Source organism: Zosterops lateralis, assembly GCF_965231275.1.
Source record: "Zosterops lateralis genome assembly, chromosome: 1".
Lineage (NCBI taxonomy): Eukaryota > Metazoa > Chordata > Aves > Passeriformes > Zosteropidae > Zosterops > Zosterops lateralis.
In genome coordinates, this window is record NC_139762.1 from 50,848,235 (window position 1) to 50,863,005 (window position 14,771).

At 39.4% G+C, this 14,771-nt stretch overlaps 1 protein-coding gene across 1 annotated transcript in view; it reads left to right on the plus strand.

Moving 5' to 3' along the window:
- SUSD5 (sushi domain containing 5) overlaps positions 1-6,915 on the plus strand; it is a gene marked incomplete at both ends in the record, with an annotated part of 39,707 nt that extends 32,792 nt beyond the window's left edge. The window contains one exon of the mRNA XM_083879072.1: positions 5,636-6,915. Within this exon, the coding sequence (XP_083735198.1) occupies positions 5,636-6,915 (1,280 nt within the window). The remainder of the gene's footprint in view (positions 1-5,635) is intronic.
- Between the last annotated feature and the right edge of the window lie 7,856 nt (positions 6,916-14,771).

Consider the following 14,771-nt stretch of genomic DNA (forward strand, 5'->3'; position numbering starts at 1 on the left):
TATTTAAGAAAAAAAGTGACTCTGTTTCTTGTAATTCCTTGTCATGAAAAGGTGCTGTGTTCTAGCTGAAAACACAGGGATATTTAGCCCAACAAAGCAACCTTAAGGAGAGAACAGGGAAATACAAGGATTTTGCTATTTTGCTGGCATTTGTTTTGTTTTGTTGGAGTTTTTTGGGTGGTTTTGTTTTGGGCTTTTTTTTTTTTTTTTCCCTTGGTGGGTTTTTTTTGTTTTTTTGTTTTTTTAAAGATTTCTGTGGAGAGAATGCATTTGCTTCACAAAATATACCCTGAAGAGCACTGTAGTAAGGTCTGAAAGCAGATGTATATGTGCCATGCTGTGGCTGTCCTGCAAGCACAGAGACTAAACTGACAATTGCTAAATGACATTTGTTTTTTCCCAAAATAAACCATGAGTTCAATATCAGAAGCATTAATACCAACACTTTAGTGGCAGGGGTCAGGGCTGGACTGCATTAAGCTGCATTCTCTAGGGTTTGCTTCCTCAAAGAGAGGGCAGATGAGATGGCTGGGAAATCATGTTCCATCTCTGCCCTAAAACTGGCTCAGAAGAATGTCACATATCTATCCTTTTCCCTGGATTGTTTTGGGTTTTTCCAGCCATATGCTTGTGGCAGGCAAGTCCATATCTTCTGCATGTCTAAGGAATCTCTCCAATGGCAACACTTGGATGCACAGGCAGTGTGTTCCGAGGTATCCAACTTTTCCACACTGAGGAGCATCCTTCTGATGTCAGTGTAAGGAGGACTTGGCTGACTTTGACCACTTGATCTGCAGCTACCAGTCTTTTTGCCTGGCTCAACAATTCTCATTACTTCAAACACTGCTTTCTGAGTTTTCAAGAATTATATTGGTTCATATTCATGTGGTCTGTAAGCATGGCTAGCTAGCTAGCACCATTTCTTTTTTTTTTTATTATTTTTAATGTGGGGAATCAAACAAAATGTCTCTGGCTTTTGATCTTATTTGAGAATGCATTTTTCTTGTTCATTTTGTGAGTGCAAAGGAGGAGCTGTGACAGACAAATATGATCAGCAACAAATACGTCCGTGGCCTGTCAGAACAATTGTTATGACAAACTTTGGTTCAATTTTCAGGCCTGTCACTGAGGGTTGTATTAGATTAATGTAAAGTATTGATGTGGCATGAACGGATTCTGTCAAATAGAATAAGTTAAAAACATTTTGATGGGTTATTTATTTATATTAGCAGGCTTTCTGCTGGAATAAAAATTATCCTCTTTCTTGTAGCTATTGCAAAAGACAAAAGGCACAATTTCTGTCTGGCATACTGCAGTCGACTAGAGAGAAGTTCGTGTGCCTGATCCAAACTAAATGGATAATTCTTTGAGATGTTGTGGTTCACAAATGTGACTTATCTTAGGCAAATCAGTCTACATGCTCTTTTTCTTCCCATCCTTAAAGACAGATGCTGTCTTGTTAGTGTTTGCTGTAGCTACTTTGAGATTCTTACACTAAAGATGTTTTTATACAGTACAAATATTTATAATGATGGTCTATATAGAATCAGGTTTCAATTTCCTGTACTCCAAAAATACACCCATAAAATATGCTGTGCACTTTATGGTTGTTCAAAATAGCAACACTTAAAATAGAACTTGGATGCCAATATGCTATCTAGAAAAAAACTGATCCTAGAGTGTGGAAGACCAGGCTCTTTGTTTTTTCCTGTCTCTATGTTTGGTCACAGTTTTCACATTAGGATCAAAAGCTGAAGGAGATGAAAACTCTATAGAACTGCTTCCCAAAAAGGACTAATTAAGAATTAAAAGGATTTTACCTTTTAACTGAACTTCACATCTTTGGTAGTATGCCATGTCAGCATCTCTTGCTGTAAAGTGTTCATTACAGACTCTGTAATCCCTCAGACAGTGAATTAAAACTCACCAATCCTTGAGTCTGCCAGAAGAGGATATCATCAAAATGTAATTTTACCAAATTACCAAATACAGAAAGATTTTGAACTTGGATAAATTAATTTCAAGGCTGTCTCTTCTTAAAACCAGACCTGCCTAGGTAGAAAGAAAAATGCAATCACTTTTAAATCAATTCCTAGCTGTTTTAAAAATGTGTATAAAAAATGGTTACAACCCTTTGGATAAGAGGAGGAGCTGAATCTAGTTTGGTGGTTGCTCTCCAGTACCAACACTGAAATTCAGAGAACTGGAAAGTTCAGGGAAGTGCTGAGGAGGTGAACAAAAAGAAATGCAGGAGTTGTGCAATCTATTCCTGGAAAATCAAGCTCATGGTGGACTTAGAAGATCGTCATGGTAACACAGAGTCACTAAATACTGAGTCCAAGTCCCATTTGAAGGTCTGAGGCCCAGAAGAAAGAATAGAGTATTATTACTGTGTAAGTCAATCCAGAATCATATAAATCAAAGCTCCAGAGTAAGGGGGTCTGTATTTCCTTTGATGGTTAGAGAGCTCAATAGTTGCTTTCATTCTGCATCCCATAAGCTAACATTAGTTATGTTGATAGTCTTTGCTATAAACTCTACAAATATGAGAGATTCAATATGAAAATATGTTAGAGCAGCTTTACAACTTGGGCCACAATCTGATTGTGAGAGGGAACAAGACTGCCTTATGTGGTGACTAGCAGTGCATAATGACCTCCAATCTCAGCATCTCTTTAGACTACAATGGGCTTTTTCTTCCCCCAGCTCTGCATTAAGAAAACACCAATTCATTTCTCTACAGCCAGGATCATGCCCAAAGGCAACATGTTTGATGGAGACTCAATTGATGGTTCAACAAACCTTTAATATGTTCTGATAGACTGGGGACTTGCACTTTCTTAGAAGCCCATGCTTTTTCCTGATGTTCCTCCATAGGACCTTCTCCTAGAGGGCTGAGACTACATGGCAGGAGAAACACTGAAGGGAAAGAGATTCAAAATCTCTAAAAAGCATGTTACTACAGTTGTTAAGCATTCACCAATGATCCACTCACACATAAAGTACTGGTCAATGTGATGAATACTAGCTGCCCATTCATACTGCTAACTGAAAAATAGGTCTGAAGGAAACAACACAAGCACAAGGATGTAATTTTTGTTCACAAAGGTCTGTGCCTGCTCACCACAACATAAAAATTACTGTTTGAACCTCAGCTGGATTACTATAGTTTGGAAAGTAAAGAAAAAAAATAGAAGTTACAAGAGACATAGAGGTGAAGACATGCTGTTGTGATGATTCCATTAAAAAAATAAAACAATGATCATAACAGTTGGTTAACAGTGGCTTCTCACACTATGATGTTCCAGTTCCTATACATACCACAGACACCTATAGGTTGTCCTCAGACACACTGAACTTTAGTGAAGCAGGCATGCCAGATAACAGCTTCTAGCAGGAGTCTGGATGATTAGAGGATAAAACAGTTTGAGGCACCATTTCCATGCAAAAAGAGTGCCAGGCAGGTAGAAAAAATTTAAAGTGAAAGCAAGAGAAGGGACAAAGTGAGACTAAAGTGTGACCATTAGTAGAAGTGCTGCATTGTGATGGATAGTGCCATGCAGACTTCAGGAATATGTTGCCAAAGTGCCTTGGTATTCAGAGTTATCCTCCATCCATTTTCAAAAGTCTGAAATACTATTGGAAAAGATTTTAGGATTAATTAGAAAAGCAAGAGTCCTACCAGGAAGCTTTCCACTCTTGGAGTTGTATTCCCCTGAGTGTTAAATCATCCTTGAATGAGACAGAAGTTTTTTTCCTGGTTTGGAGAGGATGGGGAGGATCTAGAGGATTACACAAGCAGACGAGGACACTGGGACCAGGAGGGAGAGAGGTCTGTTTTTGGCACTTCCTGTGAGATGGGAGGACCTGCTAAGAACATCCAGCTCTCCAGCATGATAGTTTTCACAGAGGTATTAACTCTCTGCAGGCTATTTGGGTCACACATTTGGGTTTCCTTAGCATAACTGCTTTGGTTTCTGGTAGACCCAGATGCTGTTCCAAGGAAAATACCTTTTGCTAATGCTCATTCTGTTTTGGCACCTGGCTTAAGCTGTTCTGGCAAAAAGTGAGCTGGTGTGAGCTGTATCACTGCTAAGTGGTTTTGGTCAGACTGGTTTGACAATATTTCTAATCTTTCTTAAGACTAGACCAAATATGGCTCTGCCAGAAGTCTGGGAAGCAGTCTCCAAGGAGAAAGTGACTCAGGCGGAAATTGAGGTGGGCCCCAGATGAAAATGCAATTCAAAATCAGTTGACTGTAAAAAGGCAAAAAAGATAAGGCTTTACTAATGCAGTGATCTGTAATACAAGTTCTCCTATTAATTTCTTGTTTCCCATGTCATGCCAGGTCTATTGCTTCACTGTCTTCATAAAAGACTAAACACCCTCTTAAAAAGAAAAAAATTCACCATGATTCAGTTTATTTTCCATATCCCAAGGCACTATTTTTATGACTTTTAATGCCAGCATAAATCTCAGAAATTACATCAACTTTCTATGGAGTAAAACTTGTGTGAACTGAAAATCAACCACCCTGTCTAGTTTGGAAAATTTTTCATTGAGCTAAGGCTTTAGAATAGTGAAAGAAATATAAATTACAATGCACTATTCCATTCAAATTCAAACATTTAGCTTTGTGCTTTAAGTCAAGTCTATTTTGCTATGAATGGTATGTCTGTTGAGTATTTCTAAATCAAACTCAAGCTCTGCAATCAATCAGCCTCTCTGATGCACTCTTTTTTTTTACCAGTTTTGTTTTGCGTTGTTTTTCTCCTCCTTTCTCTGTGGCAACATTTAATTCCTTAAAATTGGAAGCCAGAGAGTTGATTAGTAACAGACAGGATTATCATCTTAACTAGGTGTTAGGCTTTAAGCATTTGAGACAGAGTTTTCCAGCCTTGCAGGGTGCATCTTGCTTTCTTCAGATGAAAACAAGCACAACTCAATGTCAGCCTTGGTGGTGGAGTTTGCCTCAGTCAGCTCTGAAAAGTTCTTCATGGAATAAGAAATACTGTTCTTGCCCCAGGTGTTGTATCACTGTAACACCAAGGTGATTGAAGAAAAGCAGTATACTGATAAAAACATGCCTTGATATCCTGAGCATAAAGTACTGAAGATAATTCTTTAAAATCATCTTTCTCAAAAGGGATGAAGTTGCTGTAAAACTTTTAGTTTTGCCTATTTTTTTTTAAATTACCAATTAATAATTAATTAATTTTTGCTATATCATTCTCTCTACACACATTTCTTGCTTTAATAAGATGACACTTCTTCCTCAAATCTTGCAATGAATCATAGTAGGGAGAGAAAAGGTTTGAGAAAACAATAAGCAAAGGAAGTCCTCTAACTGTAGACAGTGAGTTATTTCTGTGCATTTTTACATCTGGAGGGTAAGATATTAGCAGCTGGCATTGACACCTATTGTGATTTTAAAAAAAAACAAAACCTTGAAAGTGAGTATCAGCCCAAGACCATGCCCTTTTCAAATAATTGTTTATTTAGAATGAAAAATACTGCCTAGAAGTCACTTCTCCTTGTGTCCTTCTTCTTGGCTTCTTGTAATAAATGAGTTCAGTGCTTTTCTAGAGAATTAAATATCGGCTTATAAGGGTTTGGTTTTTTTTAATGTTTCTAGATGAAACTGAGGCACACATTGACTATGAAGATAACTTTCCTGATGACAGATCAATACCTGTTGCTGAGAATGACCATGGCAATGGCAAAGACGAAATTGAGCAGGAGCAAACACAGCTTTCCTTCAGTAAAAGTTCAGAGGATGGAAGATCTGGAAGTACCAAAGTGGTTACCCAGGGCACAGACATTTCTGAAAAAGGAAGCAGGGCTCCAACTGAGTCCCCTGTGTCACTCCTAAGCCAAAAAAACTTGTTTTGGTTTCCATCAGAAACTTTCAGTGAGCCTGAATCAGAGAAAGAGACAGATGATTCCAATAAAGCACAGTTTTCTGATGGTGATAATCACATTGGAGTAAAGACAGCCTATGATGAACCTGGTGCCAAAATGTTTTATGACAATGAGGATTTCCCCATCGGACCCATTCTCACAACTAATGACACAAAGACAGCAATGAATGCAGTTGCCATCACTGACGAGTCATGGTTGGATGGATATCCAGTAACACAAGAGGTGGTAGAGGATGATGAAGAGGGTGATAAAGTTGATGGCTCGATGGGAATAGAAGATGACATCATCCTCACGACTGACCAGCCAAATCACGTGGAAGTAAGAAAATCAGGAAATGGCAGCCCAGCTCCAGAGGAGGGTCTAACACAAATTGTGGCAGCAACAACAGGGGTAGATGATGAAGGGGCTAAAGAGACACCGGAACCACTTACATCAGTGAGTGGTCTGGAGAACTTCAGTGTGAGTGGGGGTTATGATGATGCTCTGTGGGAGCATCCTGCTACATCTCTGGAAACTGTGACTCAGGAGTCCATTACAACTGTGCTGTTTGACATAAGCAGCTTAAAAACCTTCATGCCAGAAACCTCTGTGACTCTCAGCCCCTCCGATCACACTCCACACATAGAACCACAAGACACAACCACCTACCCGGAGCAAGTGGGAATCACTGCACCAGCTCCAGACATCATTACTGACACAGCAACCCAGGAATTAGCTGAGCAGGAAAATTTCACCCAGGGCCTTGGAGAGAAGCTGGTCCCCACTTCTGAGCCTTGTGAGGGAGAGGATTGTCCCAAGTCCAGCAAAGGTGCTATCATAGCAGTAATAGTGATTCTTCTCTGCTTGTTACTGGTTGCAGCTGGTCTGGCAGTGTGGTTTTTCAAAAAACGGCAGCAGAAAAATTCTGTCTATAAACTAAATGGAAGGTGTCAGCCCAGACATCACTGTTATCACCACTACCACCACCAGCACATTGAAATGCAGAAAGTCTAACCAGGCGCCTTTTGGCAGAGATCAGAAGAAAAAACATATTGATGCTAGAAGAATCACATGACTCATGGATGCTAAAATCCAGCAGTGCAGAAAGCAGAAGAAAAAAAAATGCTGGAAGAACCTAGAAGACAGAAAAGGTTTCATCCTTTTGAAATTGCAGTCTAGCATGTTCGATTTTTCAGAGCTAAAGAATCTGTACCTTTTTATCACAAGAGTCTTTTGGAGACACCAGCAAGACACAGTGTGCTCAGTAGTACACCTTCAATTTGTTCCGCTTTTACATTTTGCTCCTATTAATAATAAATTAATTGATTAATTTCTGTGTTACCTGGTTATAGTGTAATGGTGGGGCTGGTCAGGCCTTTTTGGTCTGTTCTCAGTGCAAGAGGAAAAGAATAAGGGAAGAATGGAAAAAAGGATATTTTTGGAGCAACTACACACTTGATGTTTGCTTCTTTTTTAGAACCTGCCCAAGCCGGTCAGGATAAAGCACCATAACAAATTATTACCTGATGTGTCTTAAAAAGAAAAACTATTTGCTACCAGACTTTAATGGATAGTATTACAATGATTACTAAGGTAATTTTCTTCTAGGTTGTGAATTTAACAAGCCACAAATGTTGGATCATTATGCTACTTTTCTGGAAGGTGTTCTTTTAGCCTTAGTGACGAAATGCCATTCTTATAACTAATCCTCCTGTAGAAATGATGATGTTTCCCTGGAATTCAGAGGATACTCTAAGTGCCATTCTTCCTTGAGTATGAGCAGGAGAGGAGTCAGAGCACCTTTGAATCCAGCTGTTGTGATGAACAGCCTCTCATTACAGAGCCAAACACTGATAAAGCACTTTCCAGGGGAACCCTATATAAAGTCATCTGCTTTCTGAACATGATGTTGACTGACCAAAATACTGAACTTTAATTCACAGCCAGTAGTACCTCTGGCACCTGAAGCCATGTGTAATACTTTTGCCATGTGAACTCTGTGGAAGGACTGATTTTTCACCATTCTGCTCTTGCATTGACCGGAGGGGTGGACATTGGCTCTGGGAGATGGGTAGCCCCTTTGCATGCTGCTTATCGTGTTTTTAAAGATAAAGCAGATCTGGGAAAGAAATTGCATCTACTTGATAAAATGCACTCAGCTTCTAGAGTGGTGTTGGTGTAAAAGCACTGAGGCTTTTCCAATAGCACATTCCTTCTCCAACAGTTCTGAAAATAAACAGGAAGAGAGGGGAATATGTTTTCTCAAATCCCTTAGCATAGTTCATGTGAGTTTAGTATGAGGTCCTCCTTGCATTTCTGAATGAACAAGAGGAAGTCTGGCAACTGTGAATAATCTGCAGGTCAGAAAAAAATTCATCTGCCATTCAGCCTTATTCAAAGAGTAAGAAAAGGTGCCTGGGTGGAGTTCATTTCATGTTCTGACTTGAGTCTCAGTGGTAATCACCTCCAAGTCCATGGAAGGTAGGCTTTATGAAATGGAGTGCAGAATTGGGCCCATCTTACATGCAGCCATCAATCTCAGGGCTGGTAAGCAAAACAAAGCATTTTTAGACAATGGCTATGGGTTATCTTGGAGAGTTTGACCTCGGAGGAGTGAGAGTTGAATCTTGTTGCCTGGCAAGAGCCACAGTAAATAAAAATTACAGAAACTGTACAGATTTGTAAATATGTCTCTGACATATGCATGACTTTATGCTTTTAATGCATTCTACACTATGAAATAACTTAGAATTTCTGTTGTAAACTATTTTTTTTAACAGTTGAAAAAGAAAAACCCAACAATGGATTTCACACCAAGCAACTCTATGGAGACTGTTAACTCAACTAAAACATATCATCTGTAATCCCATGGAAATATGCTGAAAAATAAACACAGGAACATCTATTAAAAATATTGCTTAACTGAAAGGTACAAGTAGGTGTTACAGTTCTGTGTAGCATCATTAAAAATGAAAAGACTATTCTATTTGTCCAAGGAATTGAACATGTAAAAATGAGACTCAAAATATAATTACAAACACAAATTGTACAAGGATCTTATTTGAGACTTAGAAACACTTGTTATTCATGAACCAGAAGAAAGTGTACATTAACATAATGCTTTGGAGGTATTTAAATAAAACTCAAGTTACAAAAACACCAGGAAAGGAAGTGCGTGTGTGTGTTCTTGTGTAAATCATCCAGTTTGCCCACAAGTTTATGGAGAAAAGATGGGCCTGTTACTTTCATAATTCTTGTAGAAGACACTTTGATATTAAAAATATTAGCTAAAATGTGTTTAGCTTAGACTGCCAGCCCAGTTCTGCTTTAGAATATCTACCCTCCTTTGCAGCATCATCTGTTTGTATTCACAGTATTCACTTTACCAGAATGATTCGGGGAGTTTGAGAAAACTAATAAACAGATGGAGATAAACAGCTCCTCAATGGTACATTTGACTCAGACTTCCTTCTATGTGTGAAACTTGGCTAATCACAGATAATGGGAATGGCAAACATACATACATTATATGATGAATACAAAATCTTAACATGATAAGGTCAAAATAGAGCAGGAGATTAAAACAGAGTATGAGATTTCAAAGCTGAAACTCCCTGCTACATGCTGAAATTAGGAGAGGAAAAAAAGGGGAGGAGAATACTGGAAGTGCTTTTGTGATGGTGACATCCAGCCATTGATCTGTTACTCTGTGATAAAAGTCATGTATCATTCTCTTCTAGGGAAACCACATATTACAACAGGCCAGTCAGAATTTGTCCACTGAGACTGAGATATGATCTCCCTTTCCTCTCCTTTCCTTTGTTAACCTATTAACTTGGTCCTCATTTCATACAGACCTTGTGCTACGGTGTCTGAACAGTGACTGTACAAATTCACTTCAGCAGGCTGAAGAGTGACACTGCGGGGTGTAACATCACAGCTACTGGCAGTGTTTGGGGGTTCAAACCCATGCAACAAAAAGGAGGTTGTTCCCCTTGTACAGAAACACTGGGTTCATGCATTTTAGGTGTTTGCTAAGTTCTCAGGCTGAAATCCCCTCAATTTTTGTGCTTGTCCTAACAATAGATGGTTATTGTGCTGTACTGCCTTATTGCTTACTGTACCTCAAAAGGTACTGTGCTGGAGGTTTGTTGCCATGGGCATTGGACTTTGCATAGAATGACTTTTTTCTTCAATGACTTACCTTTTTTATAATAATTAGTAATCCAAAGATAAAACACAATACATATCCGTGAAAGATCAGAATACATAGCTATGAATGATCATTTTAAAATTACCCTTAAGAAGAAATTATTAGGCCATCATAAGACTTGGCAAACTACAGGAATTCTACCAGCTCAGGATAATACTTCAGTGTTTAATCCTTTTTCAGATAAGTGATAGTGAGAATGGGGCAAAGGCAGAAAGCCCCTTTTTTATTTTCCTTTAAAGTTAACAGTCATATAAAATTACTTCTCTGACTCCCATATTTCCACTTGAAAGTAAGCAAGTTCCATTACTTTGCAAAAGAATTAATCAGGGGAAAAAAGCACATTTTTTACTTCATGATGTTGAAAAGACTTACCCATAAGATATATCAATGGGAAGAAAAAGTTAAAAATAACAAAGAAAAAAATTTAGAAAGTTTTTCTACAGGAAAGGTTAGCATTTATAAACTTCAAAATTTGAACTCTCTATAGAATTTAATTTCCATATAACATCAGTACTTTAAGGAGAGAGAAGAGGGGAAGGAGGAGAGATGGATGCCTAAACCACTGAATATTTCCCGGCCAAAAAAAAAAAAAAATAAAAACATATCTATTTATTTTAATATATTCTCCTAGGCACTGAAGAGGACTTAAGATACAAACCCCTGATTTGCTGGGATGTGCAACCCAACTTACTTTGGCTATTTCTTACTTAACTCCTTTTTTGTATAGAGCTTAAACTCTCCACACTAGGTCATTCAAGCCTTGAGTCACCAGGAAAAAGAAGTCGCTGTTTAAAGTATGGCAGACAACCAAAAGTTCAGACAGCTGCAATGAAGGATTAGTTGTGGGTTTTTCTCACTGCCTTGCTACAAACTGCATCACAGCTCTATGTTCAAACATTATTAAATGGGAATGTTTTCTCTGGCACTGACTACTCCTCCCCACAGTTTAAGTATTGAATTTTTTTAACTGAAGTAGCTTTGGTTTACAGCTCACATTAGATCTTAAAAACATATTTCCATAGTAGCTGGCATATGCAGGCAACTGTTTATTCTCAGTACCAGCCATAATAAACACTTGTACTTTTATAATCCAACAAATCTTTGTCTAATCACAACTACATTTTCAGAGCTGTAAAATTTGCATGCTATTTAAACCATTTTTCCTGAAGACTCTCTTGAAATGGAAAGATCTTCTAAGTGTGCCTCCTTTATCAATACAGACCACTAATTCACTGTAAAGGATGTGAAGATAAATGGTGGGTATTGATGGCAACAGTCTGCTGAGAAAGAACTTTGTAAAGCAGGACATGCTATCAGATTTTCAGGGGGATAGTTTTTCTGGAAAGTATGGAGAAATGACACCTCGTTGGTTGGATGGGCTCTTTGGGTGAATTAAGAACAGCAACTAACTTTTGGGTTTATATCCTAGCATTCCAAAGCAGTAAAACTCTGGAAAATGGAGCAATTTGAATTTGCTTTTGGCTCATGCCTTGTCAACAGAAGCAATGAAGGTCTGCTTGCAGGATTGCGGCGGTAAATGAAAGGGCCCAGCAGGACATTTGTATTCCCATTGAATTTGCCAGAACTGATCATTCTAAAAGTATTTGTTTTTCATAGCTGATTTTATTGGCAATAGGATTTGCCGAGGCACAGAAGTATGGAGCCTGAAATGCTCTTTTATGGGAGCAAAGTTAAGCTTTGAGAAGAAAAATCACTACCATCCTTCTTCCTTTTTTAATGAATGTTGCCATTTGTGAGGATGAAGTCACAAGGAGCCAGTAATAAAAAGAATTGCTATCAGTAAGAGTAGGCATTAATTTGAAAAGGATTATACTCTTAGCAGAGTCTGTGAAATGCACTGATCTTCAGCCTGTGCATGTCCTCCCTTACCCAAGTTTTAATTTTTTTCATAAGAAAGACTGTCCTGACGGACAGCGGTTGTGTTTTTCACCTAAACAAATATCCACTTCAGTGTGACACTGTTTCTGATTCAGTTTAATCTTCAGTTTCCAAGCAGTTCCTGATCATGCAGGACCCCATTCAACAAGAAAACAAGCTCAGGACTCACATGCATGCAGCACCTGTGCTACAAATCTGCCAGAAGATGGGCTTCACCCACCATTTGCCTCTAAGTGCTGGGGGAACCACATGCAGATGGAATTATTGCAGATTTGCTTGTGAGCACTGACAGAGCACCAGGGGCCAGCAGTAGCTACCAGAATAGCCAGCTTTATTAGAAATGTGAGTAATTATTAAAAGGTGTGGCTGTAAATCTCTACAACAGGCAATATACTACTGCCAAAGTAGACAGAGACACAGTACCTATGCTGCATTCAAACCTGCCACATGAACACGGTGTGTTCAACAAGATGATGCTCCCACAAGCATCAGTGTCATACTGCAAACCTTGCCAAAAGTGGAGACAAATCTAAGAATCCCATCAGGTTAGGCAGAAGCTGCTAACATCTAAGGCAGACAACTCACAACTGCAGGAATTTGGGGTGGCAGAAGGGAGGCAGGAATATTCCCACTGCCTCCCAAGAAGAGTTGGCAGGATCAGAGAAGTGGAAGAAGAGACAGTAAGTTATTACAGTCACATGTAAATGTTGGCATTTAACAATAGCAGCAGGAAAAGAAAAACCAGTTAAAAGAACCTGAGAATGCTGAAAAAGGCCACAATAAATACTGAAGAACTGGAAGAGGAGCTATTTCTCATTAGAAAAGAACAAGGGTTTGAGAACTACTTGTACTTATTAAGATGGAACTGGCTTGGGACTATACATAATGGAAATTAAGGAAGCCAGAAAAAAATCCACAGACACTTGAACAAAATGAAAAAGGGATCACGGTGCCATCTCACGAGACTGCAAGAGTACCAGTTGCTTCCTCAAGTTAAATTGAATGGTAAAGGACATCAGACTTACTTTAAGGAGGCTTAAAAAAATAAATTGTTGGCTAATGGACACCTTAGTAAACCATGAAGTCCCCACCTGAGAAGGCACAATGGGAGGCGAGTTTAGCTACAAGATCAAGAGCTGAGGAAATGAGTGAACGTGACAAGGGATTACCTAAGGAAGCCTTGAAGACCAAATGACAAACTTCTCAGAAAACTGATCATACCTGAGAGACTTGCAATAACCATTGAAAAACTGTTCAACGCAGAGGAAAAATCAGGGTTCATAGGCACCAAATGTATTCCCACTGTAATCCATGGAAGTTCAAATGAATCACAAAACAGGTAACTCTGGTGCTTAGTTTTACTGGTGGAGTGAAAATATGGCAGTATTTTACCATGTCCTTTGCTCTTTAAAAAACATAATAGGAATCTCAGACACTTAGTGCTGGAAAGGGGAATGGAGTTCTGTAACTGAAGAGAAATAATTCTGGGTGCAAAACAAAGAGGTCCTGGAAATTATTTTCTCTCACCTTGTACCTACTGCAGTCTATGCTACTTGCTCTACCAACAGGCAACACCTGTTTAGGAGCTTTATTCACTTGTTATTTCCACAGGGGATGTACAGTCATGGAACACCCTGGGCTCAGGAACCTGAATTACAACCAATACTCTTGGAGACTTTGAGGCTTTGCCCTGCAGTACCTACAGACAGCACACAGGGGCTGGGGCACCACAGAAATAAACAGCCAGGCAACAGCTAGAGCTTGGCAGAGCTCTGAAGTCAGTTTGGTAAATGGTGATAGCAAAAAAGTGAGCTAAAAATGCTGTAAAACAAAGGCAATGTAAATGGATGCATCCATCTCCAAACAGCTCCACACCCTTTAATGGTGGGATTTCTGGATTTGAATGCTAGAGTATCAAAGATGAAGCTATTGGCTATCACAATCACACAATATTATGAGCTGCAAGGGACCCACAAGGATCATGGAGTCCAACTTCAGGCCCTGCACAGGACACCCCAAGAGTTGCACCATGTGTCTGAGAGCATTGTCCAAACACTTCCTGAACTCTGTCAGGCTGGTGTTGTGATCACTGCCCTGGGGAGCCTGTTCCAGTGCTCAACCACCCTCTGGGAGAAGAACCTTTTCCTGATACCCAACCTAAACCTGCCCTGACACAGCTTCAGGCCATTCCCTTGGGTCCTGTCACTGGTCACCACAGAAATCAGTGCCTGCTCCTCCTCTTCCCATTGCAAGGAAGTCGTAACTGCAGTGAGGTCTCCCCTCATCACTGGTTGAGCTCCTGAGGACAAAACTCCTGCATGGAGCTGGTCCATGCAGGCTGGAAGGCAGAAGGACAAAAGGGGACTCCAGAGCAGTAACCTCTCCTTTGAGCATACACATACCTCCAACAAGAGAAAACTAAGGATAAATTGGAGAAGCTACCACAGTAGGATATTGCAAGTATTTCATGGGGTGAAGTGATGATTTACAATCAACTGCTTGTGAACAACTTTTAAAAGCAAATTTCAGTTCTTACACAAAATTACAATGAGCTGAGTGCTAATACTGTGTAGAACAAAACCAGTGAGGAAATGTGATACATATAATCCTCTGCCAGTTCTAGGCACACAGCAAGCCAGATTCTGGTCTCCTTACCACAAGTTGAGCTGGGCAAATCTCCTAAAATTAAAAGGCTCTTGATAGATTTTCATTTTGAGATTAAAACAGTCTGCCCATCGACTTCAGTGGATTAGTTGTG